This window comes from Neltuma alba, unplaced genomic scaffold (genome assembly GCF_004799145.2).
Source record: "Neltuma alba isolate B1F8T4 unplaced genomic scaffold, ASM479914v2 tig00011582_pilon, whole genome shotgun sequence".
Classification (NCBI taxonomy): Eukaryota; Viridiplantae; Streptophyta; class Magnoliopsida; order Fabales; family Fabaceae; genus Neltuma; species Neltuma alba.
Genome location: NW_021636235.1, coordinates 28,918 through 50,322, shown reverse-complemented (window position 1 = coordinate 50,322; position 21,405 = coordinate 28,918). Strand labels below are relative to the sequence as shown.

Genomic DNA, 21,405 nt, shown 5'->3' with positions numbered 1-21,405 from the left:
TATTGTCATATTTTCTTATATTTTGTTTTAGTGATTGTAATGTGTATATTTTTGTATTATTTAATAATTATTTATATTTTAATATGACGGTTGGATCTTGAGTTGACCCCGGTTCGACCAACTGACCCTTGAACCACCATCTCAACCGGTTTAGTGTCCGGTCTGGTTTTTTGTTCCTTGCATATAGGAGAAGTTAAGAAGGGGAGAATTTGTTGGATGATTCAAACAGCCCTATATTATTGTTTCTTCTCAATAATTTTTATGAGATACTCAAACTTCATAGTCTTGCGAACCTACGCTTATAGGTTTCATTATGGTTCTATCTACTCTGCTCTCTGTCTCATCATCTCATTGATTTTGTTGTTCTTATTTGGATACGTTTCTTCTCCATAGTGCTCACGAGTGGATCATCATTTCCACGATTTCTTGAATTTGGATGGCACAAAAAAGGAGAGAGTTTAATTTCCATGATTTGTTTTTCTTTTTCTTCCTTCATCTTCTTGTAGGATTCATTTGTTGGTGACAGTAGAGGTTAGCCATTTGTTCAAAGTGATATTGAAATGAGAGCGGACACGAGGTCTAAGGAACAACATTAACTAAGGAACAACATTAACTGTGATAACTTGAAGTGGATGCTTTTAATAAGCATGTAGGTGCAAAATTTTTCATGTTATTTAAGCTTTTGTTGATTTAAAATGTTATAGAGCATATAAGAATATTGCACGGGCACCTACAATACGATAAAGAGGCTTTTTACAGTGGTTAATATGAGCTTTTCACAGTGATTTTGAGTGGAACGTCTATGTCATTGACATAAAAAAGTAGAGGACTTTATCGTATTGCACCTTATTAATATGTAATCGTATTTTTATTTAAAAAAATTGAAGTATGTAATATTGAGTTCAAGCCGAAAAATAAAATATATAAGATTATGCCCTTAAGAACATCATTATTTTCATTTTTAACAGAATTTAAAAGGACTTGTATACAGTGTTGTTTCTTCAAATTTTTAATACTTAAGATTCATTATTATATTTACACTAAAATATTTAATATTTATTTTACATTTTAGATTCGGAATAAAAATCTTGAATAAATATTTTAAATTTTAAATTAAGAAAAACATAAAAATCAAATAACTATTTTATGATCTCATTTTTATTTTAACATACATATGGGATCTTATATTTAGAATAGGAAGCTATAACTAAGAAAGAATGAACACACGTCCCATCTAATAATGATTTATAGTTTACATTGTTGATGGTAGTTGTCAAATTAAATTATACGGGTGTATTTTAAATCTCAAATTGGAAAAAATAAAAAATTTAAATAATTATTTATATATATAGAAGTGGATACTTGGTCTTCCAATAAAATTAAGTGCTTCAATCATGTTTATACATAACAATATTATAAGTGAAGTCAATTTGTCTTTGTAATGATGTATGGTTAATTGTGATTATATTAGCAAAACATGTTAGAAGAGCATATAGAACATTTAAGAGCAACGACACTAAATATTTTGAAAATAATGATCTTGAAGGATAGAAACATCACAAAAAAGAACTTTCAGTATTACTTACAAAGAAACTTTTTATAGTCTTATATCTTGACCATATATATCAATTTTTTTTTGAGTGACAGAAGCATACATATGAATTTAACTAATTTAACTAATCACTACATAGTCATTGAATTTTTTATAATGTATGAAGAAATACTGATTCAAACTCGTGCATTGCACAGGTATTGTACTAGTTAATATATAAAAGTAGAGTACAAGACAGGAGTTGCTGGCAGCACGACATGTGACATCACCTATGAGTAGATAAATGTTTTTCTTGTTTCTTTTTAAAAAAAGGGGTCACATTTTTTACCTATATTGCTAATAGTCCGATATATCCGCTTTTGTAACAGTCCATTGCTTATTCATCATTAATCTAAGAAATATTAAAAACTGATTCGGATCCTATCGCTTGTACGTGTGTACCTAGAGGGAGCGTGTTTAGTTTAAACATGTCAGTTTTCACCTCTTGTTTGTTGCTGGAGAGAATTTACCGGTAAACATGCCATGATTTTTTTAGGATATGAATGATTATTCAAATTATTTTATATTTAGCTGGTGAGTATATTTATCTTTTTGGGTATACAACTAAATTAACTGAAACCAACAAACCCATATTTTCTTCTTCTTTTTTTCAAATTACTTTATATAATCATAGGTATTCAATTCGAAAGTTTTTGTTTGAAATTATGCAATTTGAAAGTTTGTATTTGAAATTATTTTATATTTAGCCGGTGAATATATTTATCTCTTTGGGTATACAACTAAATTAACTGAGACCAACAAACCCAGAATTTCTTATTTTTTTCAAATTACTTTATATAACCGTGGGTATTCAATTTGAAATTTTTTCTTTGAAATTATGCAATTTGAAAGTTTGTATTTGAAATCTAAAACATGGTTATGCCACTTAATATTTAAATTGATTTATAAATTGATAAATTATAGGAAGAACTATATTCACAAAATCCGGAGCCACGTGGCAATTTTTTATTATATATTTATCGGTAATCTTCTGAAAGAAATCCCTAATAATTTCATATAATTGTATCTTTTATTGATTATTAATAGACCAAATATATCAGTAAAACACAACCTTAGAGCGTAGGGATCTTCACTCATTGTTAAGTATCATTTGACTTAAAATAAAGATCTAGAATAAATATTAAATTACAAATATATGAAAATGATATAACTTCCTTGATTCATCCCGATTTATTTGGGTGCACGATTTCATATTTTCTAATTAGATTTCTTTTTCATAATGCTTCATCGAATCATGATTTTTGCTGTTTGCAAATATTTATGTTTTAGATTTCAACTCCCTACCACTTCTTCAACAATCCTGCCTTCATCTTTATCTTACCATCCATATGTCAAATTTTACTATTTATTTTACTCCTCTGGTCTTATTTATAGGACAGAGAGAGAATGCATTTTTTGTCCTATTTATAGGGCATTGAGAGAAATTTTTTATATGGATGTACAATTTTACTCCTCATTTATTATTGTGTTGACTTTGTTTATGTGAGGTATAATGTATATTAAATAAGGATAAAGTTGGAAAGTCATTAAATTTTAAATGAGAGTTAATGAAGTTTAAGGTTTTTCTTAGTCAGTGTGAAATATGCTGGAAGCACCTTATATATAGAACCAGAGGAGTACATCAGTCATATATAGCCTTGGAAGAATCAAAATGCCATTAATGCTAATAGCCTAATATTTTCATTTTGATTTTATTTTATTTAGCAAATGTTTAGATTTTCTTTGATTTTGAGTGTGAATGCTGAAATATAGAGAATACGGCAAAATCTTTTTCTTTAACATGCTTATGATTTTGGTTTAGTTTCAGAACCCTTGGCATATAATCTGCAAAATGGTCGGGGGCGAAAAGCTGCCATATATATATTGGAACTTCAAGAAAGCATAACCTCATTACATGTGCGTTTCAGTCATTCAATCTTTTGCTTTTGTTCATTATTCTTGTGCCTATTGTATTGTTTGTATTCTAAGATGTGGGCCACATAACTTTCATCTAAAGTGTATTGCAGCTTAAAACTTTCTAAAATTTCTCATCCTCTAATTTGAGTTTCTCAACGTTTTGGATGAACATACAAAACATGATTTACATGTAGGAAGATGACAGGGGTTTGCAGCCTACTTTTTAACTAAGAAAGGTGAGTCTTTTCTCTTTGAGTTGATCAACTAGATGCTTCTTTTGTTTTTTTTCCCAGTACTGATGGGTTAAATTTGAAGGTTAGCTTCTTGATTACATAGGCTTTTTATTATTTATTGTATTGATGTTTTCAGAATCCTCCTCAAGTATATAAATACTCTTCTAGTCATTAATATGAAACCTAATTAACTAATTTGAGTAGCTTAATACTATTAGTTATCCCTTCTGTTCTTCTCTCACTTGATTATTATTGGGAGAATATTAATAAGGTTGATTTAGGAGTAACTATGTTGAATTTGTTGATATTGAGTATGCATTGATTTTAGCATGATGAAATTCTTAAAAGAGGTCAAGTTGTTAAATACTGGGCTTTATTTAAATATGGGGGTATAATACTCAACAATAAAATGTTGATAATGAATCTATATATTTTGCATGCCTTGAAAACTTACAGATACTTTACTTTTTATATATATTAAGCTGAAATGATGAGTTGAAGCAAAAATGTGATCTTCAACTAATTATTTTATGATTATTCAACATTTTATCGTATATAAAAGAACCTTGATTTATATCCGTGCATCGCGCGGGTACCGTACTAGTTTTCATAAGAATCCAACTTCAAATTGATATATGATTTCTTTTTGTCTAACAGATTAATGTATGGTTACAAAAACAGATACGCTACATCTCATAGCATGATCTAGAATTTTTATATATGATAAAAGTGTCATAATATTTAAACTACTCTTTATCATAAATTATATAGAGGCAAAGGATATTTTTATTGTCTCGCCAAGGAATAATATAAACTTCGATCCACGCCACGAGAGCTTACTTGAGAAAAACTAAAATTTAAACTCACACGATCACATATTTTCAAACTAGGCATTTGATCTCATATACGAAATGTGTCATTGGACTCGTCAACTTTCATGTGAAAACTACTTTCTACACAACTGATTAGGAATGAAATGAAAGACAAGAAACTGGGAATTACTTTACTTACTTTTCTTAACTCCAATATATCTCATTATAATGAAACCATTGCTACATGTAGTATATTACCTGACATTGCAAATACAAAATAAACCATACACCAGCGACTAAGAAGAAAACTAAACCATACTTGATACTCCTTGGTTCTAAATATAAGATCCTTTTCTAGTGTAAATTACATTACGAAAAGGTGTTATATTTAGGACCAGAGGAGTATCATAGTGCACAATTTTGCCAAAAGGACTCAACAACTATAGATACAAAATGAGAAATTATTAGGAATTTATTTCCATCAAGTGTTTAAATAAAGTAAAATCTAGGATTAAGGTTCTCTATCGTTGATGTTGCCAACTGATACAAGACTTTCCACATGATCAAAATTACCATGGACAAGGCCGGGGCCACATTTAATCTTAAACCTCTTAATCTCGTTAGTAGTGAGATCGAGCAGATACAACCTTTTCTTTTCTTCATCATCCACATTCAAATGAAAAGGACGGAAGACAATCTCATTCTTCCAAATAGTCACTGGGTTTAACGCGAGTGTACATAACTGGTCACAAAGGGTGCTAGCAGTATATTTTTTAGTCCAAATCCATCTTCCCCCTGATGCACATGGATCCTCCTCCATCACCCACAAATGAATCATATAAGATAAAGTAACAACAACCAAAGCAAGTTTGTTCTCATACACAGTAAGCCTTTTATTAATTCGTTTATATTCATATTTTAAAAAAGGCAATGGCGTCGAGATACACACTTGCTTTGTCAGGTCAATCGAAACCACCGTATTAGAATGATCACCCGGCCTCTGCTTTCCACCAAACATAAACATAACACCATTAACAATGACTTTTTCCCCTTTTCTAATATTTGTGCCCTCAAAGTTTTCAAATTCTACTTCCTTCCAAGACCCAGAGTTTAATGAATAAACTTCCACGGGATTAACGGCAAAACGAAATTGAGTTACATAAGTTGTCACTATCTTGAAATCATCATCAATGGGATTGAAAACAAATCCGACATCGTAATAACCATTAGAACCCTTCATAGTTCTGGGCACCTCCCTAAACTGTCTAGTCAGGGGATTCCATAACAAAAAGTAAGGGGAAACTGTACCATTTTCCTTTGGGCTGAAAGGAGAAGGGACCATGCAGCGATCCTCGATGCCGACCTCAACACAGACCAAGCCATTGCTGGAACCCACGATCCTAAAATTAATGGAGGGATCGATCAAAGGTGGCTTTTGAATTTCAAGCACCTGCATGGTGGAATGATCCACCAACACAATGCGCAAACTAACCCTGTGGTAGCATCTGAGGAGAAGCAAAAGGGTTGGACGACTGGTGTGGAGGAGGTGTTCTAGGTTAAAAGACGAAGACTCGATGAGATTTTTCCAATCTCTGCATACGCATTGAAATCGAATTAGGGATTTCATCGGAAGTCTTTTGAGAATGTTACATATGACATCGCAGGGAATAAAGGGTATGTTGTTGTGGTCTTCCATCACTTTCATGGTGTTCCCCATGTTGGACAAGGAGAGTTCTGAAAGTTCTGATGGTGGGACTGAGGTTAAAGTAGGTATATATGGACTGGGCTTTAACGGAAAGAGTGTTTCAGCAAAACAATAAAATTTAAAATGAAAGCATTATTTGCTCTTGTGTCAAAGTTGTAAGTTGTAACCACGGATTCTCAGCCGATCAGTTGATTTTCATCCAAACTTCCGCCATAAAAAAGCAATAATAGATAATTATTAGTATATGCGTTGAAGAAGATCCCGGCTGAATTTCAGCGTCGTATCTACCCTCGCATTCCCTTCATTTTCATTTATTTCTTACTTAATATACGATGTTTTTTATTTAGAATTTGCGTCCACATAAAGTTTTGAATTATTCTTAATAATATTATTATAAACGAAAATAATATTTAAATATTAATGCCATTCATTGAATTATATTTAATAATCATCATTCTTATTCAAATTTCATGATTGTATTTGTGGACTCAAGCATGATCTTAAATAATGGGAGATTTATTTGTCAACTAGGTAAGTTGTACGATTTTTAAGCTTTTTTTACTTTAAAATTTAAAATACATATGAGAATGGGAAGATACGATAATAACCGTCTTGGAGATCGGGTGAATGTGAAATTGACTAACCGCTTCAAACGAAATCAATGGAGCCACACGAGTCAGTAATCTGGCAACAATCTGTTTGATGGAAACCTTTTACCAGTAATCTGGCCTTGTTACTTGTTCCATCCTGATTTTCTTTCGCTCTATAAACCCATTTACACCCAACAAAATATTTAGTTTCAGTTGAATGAACGTGCATGGGACCAATGTTTTGTACTCATTAAAGCTTCATATTCCTTTGCCAGGACTTTGAGTCTGATTTTAGGAGTTGTAAGGGCTTGAACATAAGTAGCAGTTAGGGAAATAACTGTAAGATCTTCAGGATATGTGAGTTGGAACCCAACACTCAAGTTATCGCTGGCCTCTACAAGCACTAAAGGCTCATCCCTTCTCATCTCAATCATGCGAAAGAGGCCAGGAGCAGCATGTTTGGCTAATTTTTCTATTATGAGGTCTCTGCTAATGTTCTAAAATGGGCCACAAACAACAAACATGAGACCTAACCCAAACTTTCTATCATATAAGAGAAAAAAAGCTAATTTGAATAGGACTATCAAATCAAAAGAGAACAAAGCTAAGAGGTCTTCCTATTTGATGACTCTGCTGCCGATGAATGCCAAAACTATTGATACGTTATTAATTCTTAAGATTGTTGGCAGCAATCTAGATCATTTTGTACCAAGGCTTGCTGTCCTCTTGAGATGTTATGTACCAAACGTTTCTTGCTTTTTATTTCACTTGTAAGTTCCGGTTGTTCGTCTTTCTTCTAAAGATGGATATTTAATTTAGGTGTTTTGTGTGTGGCTTATCTGGTGCTTTTTGTCCAGGTAATATGTATGCATAATTGAGTAGTTATTCTATTAGGCAAGTGGATTTACTCCTCGAATTATTGGTGTATCAGAACAGTATCTGGTTTTTGGAATCTGGGCATGAAGTTTTCAGTCATCCATGTAATGATTTTTATGTGCTCGAGACATTGTCACTTCCTGTGTTTGTTTTCTATGAGCATTATTTGTTTACTTACTGATTTTTCAATTTTATTTTCTGATCATCTACAATGATCTCAAACTAAAAAGTATATCAAAATTTTAAATTTTATGATATTGACGGTTACTCATTATCACGTGAACACTTGTCTGAAATGAAAACCCATCCTATCGTCTGTGTTGATTCTTGTATTTCATTTTTGTATAGTTTCTTTTATCATTACATACTCTGTAAATTTAGAGTATGTTGATTATCTTATATTTTTCTGGACTTCTTTTTTTCTTGGAATTGAAAGTTTTGAAAAAAAAATTGAAAGAAGAAAAGAAGACAGAAACTTAGGATAGATGACCAAGACACAAGGTCTGTAGGTAAATCAGCACATGAAAGATCCTCTCTGTACACTTGCCAGGTATCCCAGAGCATTATTCTGATATGTTCAATGAGTTATTTTGCAGGATGGAAATTTGGACTGTCTCACAAAACCAAGTTGAGAGGTTCAATTGAATCATTGTATGACGTCCCCTTTCTTGTAGTTACTTCTTCTGCTCAGTTGGAGATCTGTATGAATATCTTATATTTCCTGGTAAAGCAAGATTTAATGAAACGTTGTGCTGCCAAAATTCCTCGACATCGGATTTACTTCGTTTTCCTTAATAGTTAACTTGACAAGGTCATGTATTCTTAACATAAAATTTTGTTTTCTCCCTATTCACAGTAATTATCATTATATTACATCCGGTCCTAATTATAAGAGCCAGTTAACTAATTTGAAGAGATTAAGGAAGTAAGTTGAGTTAGTTATTTGTCCTATTTTTCCTTAAATATCCTTGCTAATCAAGTGTATTGACTAGAACTATCATTTTTAGAAGGGTTATCTTAGAAAAAAATGTATAAATATGAGAGATAAAATAGATTGGGTTCTTATATTTAGGATCAAAATAAAAGTCAAACAGGATCTTATATTAAGGATTGGAGGTAGTATATTGTATCGTTTGTGTTTTTGGGGACACAGGGATGCGTTTTTGAGCCATCCATGTACCTTGGTGCAACGATCAATGGATACAATGTCAGCAAAAATGTTCTATGAATGTCATATGTGGATACATGAAGAAATTGGGTTACTATGCTATTGAAGTATCGCAGCTCGGGATCTACAAAAAAACAAAAAAAAGAAGAAAAAAAGTCAGTGGACATTTCCGTGGGAGATCAATGAAAAAGAAAATTAACAAGGAGTGCGTTTCATATTTTTAAGATAATATGATAGTACAGGATATTTTATTATCAAGCTGTTAGTTGAGATAGTAGGTGATTTTACTTCGTAAAAAAAACATAAATTTGTTTCATAGAAAACGCACGAGGATTTTCATTCTAATTCTAAAAATAAAATGAGATATAATTCAATTGCCCATGTCTGGCATGTGTTTAAAATCTTGCTGTCAATAATATTTATTTGATATAAAAGAAAAATAAGAGAAATATTTGAATAAATCATGAATGTTTTTCTTTTTTCTTTTTAAAAAAAGGGGTCACATTTTTTTACCTATATTGCTAATAGTCCGATATATCCGCTTTTGTAACAGTCCATTGCTTATTCATCATTAATCTAAGAAATATTAAAAACTGATTCGTATCCTATCGCTTGTACGTGTGTACCTAGAGGGAGCGTGTTTAGTTTAAACATGTCAGTTTTCACCTCTTGTTTGTTGCTGGAGAGAATTTACCGGTAAACATGCCATGATTTTTTTAGGATATGAATGATTATTCAAATTATTTTATATTTAGCTGGTGAGTATATTTATCTTTTTGGGTATACAACTAAATTAACTGAAACCAACAAACCCATATTTTCTTTTTCTTTTTTTCAAATTACTTTATATAATCATAGGTATTCAATTTGAAAGTTTTTGTTTGAAATTATGCAATTTGAAAGTTTGTATTTGAAATTATTTTATATTTAGCCGGTGAATATATTTATCTTTTTGGGTATACAACTAAATTAACTGAGACCAACAAACCCAGAATTTCTTATTTTTTTCAAATTACTTTATATAACCGTGGGTATTCAATTTGAAATTTTTTCTTTGAAATTATGCAATTTGAAAGTTTGTATTTGAAATCTAAAACATGGTTATGCCACTTAATATTTAAATTGATTTATAAATTGATAAATTATAGGAAGAACTATATTCAAAAAATCCGGAGCCACGTGGCAATTTTTTATTATATATTTATCGGCAATCTTCTGAAAGAAGTCCCTAATAATTTCATATAATTGCATCTTTTATTGATTATTAATAGACCAAATATATCAGTAAAACACAACCTTAGAGCGTAGGGATCTTCACTCATTGTTAAGTATCATTTGACTTAAAATAAAGATCTAGAATAAATATTAAATTACAAATATATGAAAATGATATAACTTCCTTGATTCATCCCGATTTATTTGGGTGCACGATTTCATATTTTCTAATTAGATTTCTTTTTCATAATGCTTCATCGAATCATGATTTTTGCTGTTTGCAAATATTTATGTTTTAGATTTCAACTCCCTACCACTTCTTCAACAATCCTGCCTTCATCTTTATCTTACCATCCATATGTCAAATTTTACTATTTATTTTACTCCTCTGGTCTTATTTATAGGGCAGAGAGAGAATGCATTTTTTGTCCTATTTATAGGGCATTAAGAGAAATTTTTTGTATGGATGTATAATTTTACTCCTCATTTATTATTGTGTTGACTTTGTTTATGTGAGATATAATGTATATTAAATAAGGATAAAGTTGGAAAGTCATTAAATTTTAAATGAGAGTTAATGAAGTTTAAGGTTTTTCTTAGTCGGTATGAAATATGCTGGAAGCACCTTATATATAGAACCAGAGGAGTACATCAGTCATATATAGCCTTGGAAGAATCAAAATGCCATTAATGCTAATAGCCTAATATTTTCATTTTGATTTTATTTTATTTAGCAAATGTTTAGATTTTCTTTGATTTTGAGTGTGAATGCTGAAATATAGAGAATACGGCAAAATCTTTTTCTTTAACATGCTTATGATTTTGGTTTAGTTTCAGAACCCTTGGCATATAATCTGCAAAATGGTCGGGGGCGAAAAGCTGCCATATATATATTGGAACTTCAAGAAAGCATAACCTCATTACATGTGCGTTTCAGTCATTCAATCTTTTGCTTTTGTTCATTATTCTTGTGCCTATTGTATTGTTTGTATTCTAAGATGTGGGCCACATAACTTTCATCTAAAGTGTATTGCAGCTTAAAACTTTCTAAAATTTCTCATCCTCTAATTTGAGTTTCTCAACGTTTTGGATGAACATACAAAACATGATTTACATGTAGGAAGATGACAGGGGTTTGCAGCCTACTTTTTAACTAAGAAAGGTGAGTCTTTTCTCTTTGAGTTGATCAACTAGATGCTTCTTTTGTTTTTTTTCCCAGTACTGATGGGTTAAATTTGAAGGTTAGCTTCTTGATTACATAGGCTTTTTATTATTTATTGTATTGATGTTTTCAGAATCCTCCTCAAGTATATAAATACTCTTCTAGTCATTAATATGAAACCTAATTAACTAATTTGAGTAGCTTAATACTATTAGTTATCCCTTCTGTTCTTCTCTCACTTGATTATTATTGGGAGAATATTAATAAGGTTGATTTAGGAGTAACTATGTTGAATTTGTTGATATTGAGTATGCATTGATTTTAGCATGATGAAATTCTTAAAAGAGGTCAAGTTGTTAAATACTGGGCTTTATTTAAATATGGGGGTATAATACTCAACAATAAAATGTTGATAATGAATCTATATATTTTGCATGCCTTGAAAACTTACAGATACTTTACTTTTTATATATATTAAGCTGAAATGATGAGTTGAAGCAAAAATGTGATCTTCAACTAATTATTTTATGATTATTCAACATTTTATCGTATATAAAAGAACCTTGATTTATATCCGTGCATCGCGCGGGTACCGTACTAGTTTTCATAAGAATCCAACTTCAAATTGATATATGATTTCTTTTTGTCTAACAGATTAATGTATGGTTACAAAAACAGATACGCTACATCTCATAGCATGATCTAGAATTTTTATATATGATAAAAGTGTCATAATATTTAAACTACTCTTTATCATAAATTATATAGAGGCAAAGGATATTTTTATTGTCTCGCCAAGGAATAATATAAACTTCGATCCACGCCACGAGAGCTTACTTGAGAAAAACTAAAATTTAAACTCACACGATCACATATTTTCAAACTAGGCATTTGATCTCATATACGAAATGTGTCATTGGACTCGTCAACTTTCATGTGAAAACTACTTTCTACACAACTGATTAGGAATGAAATGAAAGACAAGAAACTGGGAATTACTTTACTTACTTTTCTTAACTCCAATATATCTCATTATAATGAAACCATTGCTACATGTAGTATATTACCTGACATTGCAAATACAAAATAAACCATACACCAGCGACTAAGAAGAAAACTAAACCATACTTGATACTCCTTGGTTCTAAATATAAGATCCTTTTCTAGTGTAAATTACATTACGAAAAGGTGTTATATTTAGGACCAGAGGAGTATCATAGTGCACAATTTTGCCAAAAGGACTCAACAACTATAGATACAAAATGAGAAATTATTAGGAATTTATTTCCATCAAGTGTTTAAATAAAGTAAAATCTAGGATTAAGGTTCTCTATCGTTGATGTTGCCAACTGATACAAGACTTTCCACATGATCAAAATTACCATGGACAAGGCCGGGGCCACATTTAATCTTAAACCTCTTAATCTCGTTAGTAGTGAGATCGAGCAGATACAACCTTTTCTTTTCTTCATCATCCACATTCAAATGAAAAGGACGGAAGACAATCTCATTCTTCCAAATAGTCACTGGGTTTAACGCGAGTGTACATAACTGGTCACAAAGGGTGCTAGCAGTATATTTTTTAGTCCAAATCCATCTTCCCCCTGATGCACATGGATCCTCCTCCATCACCCACAAATGAATCATATAAGATAAAGTAACAACAACCAAAGCAAGTTTGTTCTCATACACAGTAAGCCTTTTATTAATTCGTTTATATTCATATTTTAAAAAAGGCAATGGCGTCGAGATACACACTTGCTTTGTCAGGTCAATCGAAACCACCGTATTAGAATGATCACCCGGCCTCTGCTTTCCACCAAACATAAACATAACACCATTAACAATGACTTTTTCCCCTTTTCTAATATTTGTGCCCTCAAAGTTTTCAAATTCTACTTCCTTCCAAGACCCAGAGTTTAATGAATAAACTTCCACGGGATTAACGGCAAAACGAAATTGAGTTACATAAGTTGTCACTATCTTGAAATCATCATCAATGGGATTGAAAACAAATCCGACATCGTAATAACCATTAGAACCCTTCATAGTTCTGGGCACCTCCCTAAACTGTCTAGTCAGGGGATTCCATAACAAAAAGTAAGGGGAAACTGTACCATTTTCCTTTGGGCTGAAAGGAGAAGGGACCATGCAGCGATCCTCGATGCCGACCTCAACACAGACCAAGCCATTGCTGGAACCCACGATCCTAAAATTAATGGAGGGATCGATCAAAGGTGGCTTTTGAATTTCAAGCACCTGCATGGTGGAATGATCCACCAACACAATGCGCAAACTAACCCTGTGGTAGCATCTGAGGAGAAGCAAAAGGGTTGGACGACTGGTGTGGAGGAGGTGTTCTAGGTTAAAAGACGAAGACTCGATGAGATTTTTCCAATCTCTGCATACGCATTGAAATCGAATTAGGGATTTCATCGGAAGTCTTTTGAGAATGTTACATATGACATCGCAGGGAATAAAGGGTATGTTGTTGTGGTCTTCCATCACTTTCATGGTGTTCCCCATGTTGGACAAGGAGAGTTCTGAAAGTTCTGATGGTGGGACTGAGGTTAAAGTAGGTATATATGGACTGGGCTTTAACGGAAAGAGTGTTTCAGCAAAACGATAAAATTTAAAATGAAAGCATTATTTGCTCGTGTCAAAGTTGTAAGTTGTAACCACGGATTCTCAGCCGATCAGTTGATTTTCATCCAAACTTCCGCCATAAAAAAGCAATAATAGATAATTATTAGTATATGCGTTGAAGAAGATCCCGGCTGAATTTCAGCGTCGTATCTACCCTCGCATTCCCTTCATTTTCATTTATTTCTTACTTAATATACGATGTTTTTTATTTAGAATTTGCGTTCACATAAAGTTTTGAATTATTTTTAATAATATTATTATAAACGAAAATAATATTTAAATATTAATGCCATTCATTGAATTATATTTAATAATCATCATTCTTATTCAAATTTCATGATTGTATTTGTGGACTCAAGCATGATCTTAAATAATGGTATATTTATTTGTCAACTAGGTAAGTTGTACGATTTTTAAGCTTTTTTTACTTTAAAATTTAAAATACATATGAGAATGGGAAGATACGATAATAACCGTCTTGGAGATCGGGTGAATGTGAAATTGACTAACCGCTTCAAACGAAATCAATGGAGCCACACGAGTCAGTAATCTGGCAACAATCTGTTTGATGGAAACCTTTTACCAGTAATCTGGCCTTGTTACTTGTTCCATCCTGATTTTCTTTCGCTCTATAAACCCATTTACACCCAACAAAATATTTAGTTTCAGTTGAATGAACGTGCATGGGACCAATGTTTTGTACTCATTAAAGCTTCATATTCCTTTGCCAGGACTTTGAGTCTGATTTTAGGAGTTGTAAGGGCTTGAACATAAGTAGCAGTTAGGGAAATAACTGTAAGATCTTCAGGATATGTGAGTTGGAACCCAACACTCAAGTTATCGCTGGCCTCTACAAGCACTAAAGGCTCATCCCTTCTCATCTCAATCATGCGAAAGAGGCCAGGAGCAGCATGTTTGGCTAATTTTTCTATTATGAGGTCTCTGCTAATGTTCTAAAATGGGCCACAAACAACAAACATGAGACCTAACCCAAACTTTCTATCATATAAGAGAAAAAAAGCTAATTTGAATAGGACTATCAAATCAAAAGAGAACAAAGCTAAGAGGTCTTCCTATTTGATGACTCTGCTGCCGATGAATGCCAAAACTATTGAGACGTTATTAATTCTTAAGATTGTTGGCAGCAATCTAGATCATTTTGTACTAAGGCTTGCTGTCCTCTTGAGATGTTATGTACCAAACGTTTCTTGCTTTTTATTTCACTTGTAAGTTCCGGTTGTTCGTCTTTCTTCTAAAGATGGATATTTAATTTAGGTGTTTTGTGTGGGCTTATCTGGTGCTTTTTGTCCAGGTAATATGTATGCATAATTGAGTAGTTATTCTATTAGGCAAGTGGATTTACTCCTCGAATTATTGGTGTATCAGAACAGTATCTGGTTTTTGGAATCTGGGCATGAAGTTTTCAGTCATCCATGTAATGATTTTTATGTGCTCGAGACATTGTCACTTCCTGTGTTTGTTTTCTACGAGCATTATTTGTTTACTTACTGATTTTTCAATTTTACTTTCTGATCTACAATGATCTCAAACTAAAAAGTATATCAAAATTTTAAATTTTATGATATTGACGGTTACTCATTATCACGTGAACACTTGTCTAAAATGAAAACCCATCCTCGTCTGTGTTGATTCTTGTATTTCATTTTTGTATAGTTTCTTTTATCATTGCATACTCTGTAAATTTAGAGTATGTTGATTATCTCATATTTTTCTGGAGTTCTTTTTTTCTTGGAATTGAAAGTTTTAAAAAAAAAAAACTTGAAAGAAGAAAAGAAGACAGAAACTTAGGATAGATGATGAAGACACAAGGTCTGTAGGTAAATCAGCACATGAAAGATCCTCTCTGTACACTTGCCAGGTATCCCAGAGCATTATTCTGATATGTTCAATGAGTTATTTTGCAGGATGGAAATTTGGACTGTCTCACAAAACCAAGTTGAGAGGTTCAATTGAATCATTGTATGACGTCCCCTTTCTTGTAGTTACTTCTTCTGCTCAGTTGGAGATCTGTATGAATATCTTATATTTCCTGGTAAAGCAAGATTTAATGAAACGTTGTGCTGCCAAAATTCCTCGACATCAGATTTACTTCGTTTTCCTTAATAGTTAACTTGACAAGGTCATGTATTCTTAACATAAATTTTTTTTCTCCTTATTCACAGTAATTATCATTATACTACATTCGGTTCTAATTATAAAAGCCAGTTGACTAATTTGAGGAGATTAAGGAAGTTGAGTTAGTTATTTGTCTTAAATGGGTGTTATTTTTCCTAAAATATCCTTGTTAATTAAGTGTATTGACTAGAACTATCATTATTAAAAAGGCTATTTTAGGAAAAAAAATGTATAAATATGAGAGATAAAATAGATTGGGTCTTATATTTAGAATCAAAATAAAAGTCAAACAGGGTCTTATATTAAGGATCAGAGGTAATATATTGTATCGTTTGTGTTTTTGGCGACACAGGGATGCGTTTTTGAGCCATCCATGTACCTTGGTGCAACGATCAATGGATACAATGTCACCAAAAATGTTCTATGAATGTCATATGTGGATACATGAAGAAATTGGGTTACTATGCTATTGAAGTATCGCTGCTCGGGATCTACAAAAAAACAAAAAAAAGTCAGTGGACATTTCCGTGGGAGATCAATGAAAAAGAAAATTAACAAGGAGTGCGTTTCATATTTTTAAGATAATATGATAGTACAGGATATTTTATTATCAAGCTGTTAGTTGAAATAGTAGGTGATTTTACTTCGTAAAAAAAACATAAATTTGTTTCATAGAAAACGCACGAGGATTTTCATTCTAATTCTAAAAATAAAATGAGATATAATTCAATTGCCCATGTCTGGCATGTGTTTAAAATCTTGCTGTCAATAATATTTATTTGATATAAAAGAAAAATAAGAGAAATATTTGAATAAATCATGAATGCTATTTGATATTGAAATTTCATTATTTGAAAGAAAAACATTTCATCATTTATTTTTAAGTTAACGAGAAAAAAATTAGTTTAAAATTAAACTGTAAGTACTTATTTAATTTTTATGTGCATAAAATTAACTAAATCTTAAAATTTGAATTGCTAGCATACAAATTAATAAAATTAAAGAAATAAAATGAAATATACCTTAAGGGATTAAATAAACATTTTCACGAAAAGTTTATAAATTACATATTTCTATGCGCATTCATTCTTTTTCCCTAACAGAATTATAAAATCATACTCAAAATAAAACTTGATTAGAGAAGATAATGGGAGAAAATGAAAATCATAGCAGATGTATTCTTATAGTGATATTAAATTAGACATCCAAATAATTAATATAAAAAATATCATAGATTACTGATAATAAATTATATGAAATTTATTTATGATATTCATAATCTCTTAGTCGAGTATAATAGTTTAAAACACAATAATTATATAGATATATTTTTATGTTATTATCTTTTTAGTTAGATGTAATAAGTGCAAAAAAAAATTAAAATCAATTTTAAATTTAAGTATATCATAGTCTCTAACTAATTTAAAGTTAGTTACCAAATCAAATTTGTAAAGCACAGTATAACAGAAAAGATACCCTAAACCATATGATCGGATTTGAATCAGTCATGTTTGATATTTGACGTTGAAATTTCGTTATTGTTTTAGGTTCATGATAAACAGTTAGCTAAAAGTTAAATGGTAAGTATTTAAATATTTAGAAAGAATACCACTTGAATAAATTTATTTATTTAACCAAATATAAAATATTTAGCATGTGATGTTTAAATATTAGGAAAATGAATCTTTCACATACGTAGTAGCTGAGCTGGAAGCCACGAATTGATGAGTCAAGTACCATTAGGATAAGTAATTGATGAGTTAGATAGAATTATGTACAGAAAGGATTAAATTATTAAATAAACAAAGTTTAAGGACTGATTTTCAAGAGAGCCAAAAGTTCAGAAATTAAGTTAGACTAAGTTAAACTTGAAGCGCTAAAAAAAAAATTTCCCCTAAAAAATATTTATTGATATACAGATATTGGCCTAAATAACAGGCTTCCCATCCTAAATATAAGACTTTTTCATGTAATTTACACGTCGGAATAATATAAAACAAAAACGAGTTATTCATACGAGAACTACTCCAAGTAAACGAGGGAAGTTGCGAAGCTCTAGCACCGATGGGCGGCGACACCCCATTTCTTCCCCAAGAAATCATCACAAACATCCTCATACGACTTCCTGTAAAATCGCTATTTCAATGCGCGTCCAAACAATGGAAAAATCTCATCAAGACTCCATCCTTCATCGGAGAGCATCTCCACCATTCAAGTAATAAAAAATCTTGTCTTCTTTTGCAAGGAAGACATCGGATGCATCTATATTTGCTCAACGGCAAGTTGCAAGTCCTTGAATTTCTGAGAATGTATGACTTGTGGTGTGATAAAATCAGCGGCTCCAGCAATGGCTTTCTCTGTGTTGAAATAGACAAGTATGCTATGTCTCCTTCTTCCCTTTTATTGTGTAATCCAGCAACTAGAGAGGTTAGAAATGTTCCTAGAAGCAGAACTATGGATGGTTTTAAGGGTATTTGCTCTTTAGGATTTGGTTTTAGTCCAGTTATCAAGGAATATAAGATAGTCAGAACTTATGCTGCGCAGTTTAATACAGAGGTGAATCGAGTGGAAGTGTACTCATTAAGCACAGGGTCATGGAAAGAAATAGAACCGGTCAACTTGAAGCGAATAGCTGGAATTTTTTATGGGGAAACTGTAAAACTTTTAATGGAGCTGTGTATTGGACTGGATCAAAGCTACCTGTGGGGGAAGACAAAATTTTTGTGGTAGTTTCCTTTGACATAGCAAGGGAAGTGTTCACCTTGTTTCCATCGCCTGCTTTAGATAATAATTCAAATGATAAGTTTACTGCGTGTGACAACAAACTAGCTATTATTAGTGTCACTGTGATGGGAACATCTGGGTCTTCTTTTGTTGATTTGTGGGTGACGGAGGAGGGTAGAGGTGAATTAGAGGAGGGATGGACTTAGACTAAGAAATACAGGAGCAGCACCCATCGATTCTATTTACATCCAGTGACCTTTTGGGGGGATGACATTGTCTGCAATGTAAGTGAACTTCAAGTGAAGAATCAGAAGCCAGAAGCGAGTTGTGAGTTAGGGATGTTAATTATCCATGGCTGTTTTTTTGGTATTTTCGATTACGTGGAAAGCCTTATACCAGTCAATTCGCAGAATGGAAGTTCTTATATGCTAAATCTTAGTTATTGCATTGTAGCTTTACTTTTCTACTCCTTTTTAGTGGAATCCCTGATACCCTTTGGAGATGTTATATATAATGATGAACACAGATGTTCAGCTATCTATAATATCAGGTTTTACTGTTTTCTTTCGTATATGAATATGTAATAATTTAGTTTTTGGTGTGTGGTTTATGTGGGACTAGGTGTCTGTGTAATATACTATTTATTTTATATTATATGAAAAGGAAGAAAAGCAAGTGAAGCAAATTTTGAAGCCACTAGTTTATGTAGTTAGTATTGCATACAACCTTGACTCGCAGTCAAATTTTGATTAGTGATACATTCTTTAGATATTTTCTGTCTTAAAATAATGAAGATATTCTTCTTTGTAAAGATACCACTTGCTGCAATTTTTGTTATTTGTATCTCACCATTCATTCTCCTATTGAGGGGGAAAAAAAAGTTATAATCAATGATTTGGATTTATCACCACAAGAACCAAAGGAAAGGCATTTTAACAGGAGAAACATGAGCCTTGCTTTTAAGCCCTTTCTTGCCTATAACACAAGTCAAATTCACTTAAAAGAGACATGCTTTTACCCTACTGTTATCAATCTAAAAGGCATCTGATTATCGCCAACTTAGTATAAAACTTTTGTGGGAATCTGAGCTGGACAATGTTACTTGTGAGCAGTAATCAAATCAAATTAATCTATATATTTTGCTGGAACCTGTTCCTGTTACACATGCTTGGTTGTTGTAATATATTGCAGCAATGATATAAAACGAAGGTAAGTCATTGTTTTGTTTCTCTTTGGAGTCAGAAGTTAAGAAAGTGTTCCCTCGTTTCTTTTTGGTTTTGAATATGAAATGTGGAGATGTGTGGTTCGTTGCATGTATTTCAACTGATATGGATATCTTAACATCAGATTTCAATACCATTTGCCTGTAATTGAAGGCAAGGAGCAATTGTCTGTAACGAATCAATTTTGTTCTGGTCATTCAATATCTGCTTTAAATGTGCTGCTATTGTTGTCTTTTGTGTTCACTTTGTGCTAGCGTATCTGTGTGATTAACACCCCTGTAATCTAGATAACGGACAAAGAAAAATGGGGGGAAATCTGGTGAATATATATTTACAACTAATATTTAGTCATAGGCTGCTGGAGGAAATTACAGAGAGAAGAGGAGAAATATTCAGAGAGAAAAGAAGAAGTGGCAGAGAGAAGAGATACAAAATTCCACACTTTTCTTCTCAAAACTAGTGTTCACTTTATACCACCTTAAAGCAAGTCTTCTTCATAATTTGCCTCTTGGTCCCCGCCCACCATTAAAACCTAAAGGTTGCTTATGACAATCTGCTTATGATGGTGAGGTATTAAATTATTAATCGTCAGCTGATATCTGGGGCTGAGTTCTCATGCTAGACTCTTCTTCTGCTGAACAACTTCTACCAAACGCTGTTTGTGTTCTTGTTCAACATTTTTGGTCTCCTCAGCTTGTATAATGAAGGATAGAAGCATTGGAATTTTTTGTTAAAATTTGACACACTGTCCTGTTTCAGTTAATTGTTTGAATGCACAGCTCTTGCACCACTAATCAAGGCCTGACAACTAGGATGATGTATGACACGTCAATGTCCATAACTTGAAACTCTACTGTGAAAGTACTTGGCCCAAATTTTAATTGCACGAGTTAATGCCCTTACAACCACATTACTATGCTCCGTGGAAGATGCAGCAGTAAGTAAATGTTTCATGAAAGGAGGTGAAGCATTGAAGGCAAAACTTCTCTGGTCCTGTTTGGTAAAAAACATTAAAAATGAGGTAAGGATTGAGATTGGGATTAAAAAAATATATTAAAAGAGTGTTTAGTATGAGTGATTATTTATTACTTGAGATTAGACAAATCCATATACATGGGACTTAGGAATATCATGGAGAGATGTGATATTCCCTAATCCTACTCACATGAGATTGCCTAATCTTATGTAGTAAATAATTACTCATACTAAATACTCTTTAATGGTTTTTTTCAATCCCAATCCCAATCCCTACTTTTTATTGTCAATGCTTTGTAGTAAACGTAATTTATGATTCCTTAATCACATTCCATACTCATATTCTCGTTTTATTCCAAACTGATATTTCTTCTTCGATGGATTCCAGTCTGAAAATAATCCTATAAAACTCTTCAATCGCATGAACCTTAC

At 32.1% G+C, this 21,405-nt stretch overlaps 3 protein-coding genes across 3 annotated transcripts; 1 reads left to right on the top strand and 2 right to left on the bottom strand.

The window, feature by feature from the left end:
- Positions 1 to 5,064: 5,064 nt before the first annotated feature.
- On the bottom strand, positions 5,065 to 6,270 carry LOC114715275 (F-box/kelch-repeat protein At3g23880-like). The gene has a single exon (XM_028900072.1). It carries the CDS (start codon positions 6,268 to 6,270, stop codon positions 5,065 to 5,067), a length of 1,206 nt encoding a protein of 401 aa, XP_028755905.1.
- A 6,319-nt stretch (positions 6,271 to 12,589) lies between these two features.
- On the bottom strand, positions 12,590 to 13,795 carry LOC114715274 (F-box/kelch-repeat protein At3g23880-like). Its single transcript, XM_028900071.1, has one exon. It carries the CDS (start codon positions 13,793 to 13,795, stop codon positions 12,590 to 12,592), a length of 1,206 nt encoding a protein of 401 aa, XP_028755904.1.
- Positions 13,796 to 18,358: 4,563 nt separating this feature from the next.
- LOC114715273 (uncharacterized) lies at positions 18,359 to 18,781 on the top strand. Its single transcript, XM_028900070.1, has one exon. The coding sequence runs from the start codon at positions 18,359 to 18,361 to the stop codon at positions 18,779 to 18,781; it is 423 nt and encodes a 140-aa protein (XP_028755903.1).
- The last annotated feature ends 2,624 nt before the right edge of the window (positions 18,782 to 21,405 follow it).

What these genes read in the sequence shown, in the direction of transcription:
- LOC114715275 (XM_028900072.1), bottom strand. Translation starts at nt 6,270, where the DNA reads ATGGGGAACACCATGAAAGTGATGGAAGACCACAACAACATACCCTTT.
- LOC114715274 (XM_028900071.1), bottom strand. Translation starts at nt 13,795, where the DNA reads ATGGGGAACACCATGAAAGTGATGGAAGACCACAACAACATACCCTTT.
- LOC114715273 (XM_028900070.1), top strand. Translation starts at nt 18,359, where the DNA reads ATGTATGACTTGTGGTGTGATAAAATCAGCGGCTCCAGCAATGGCTTT.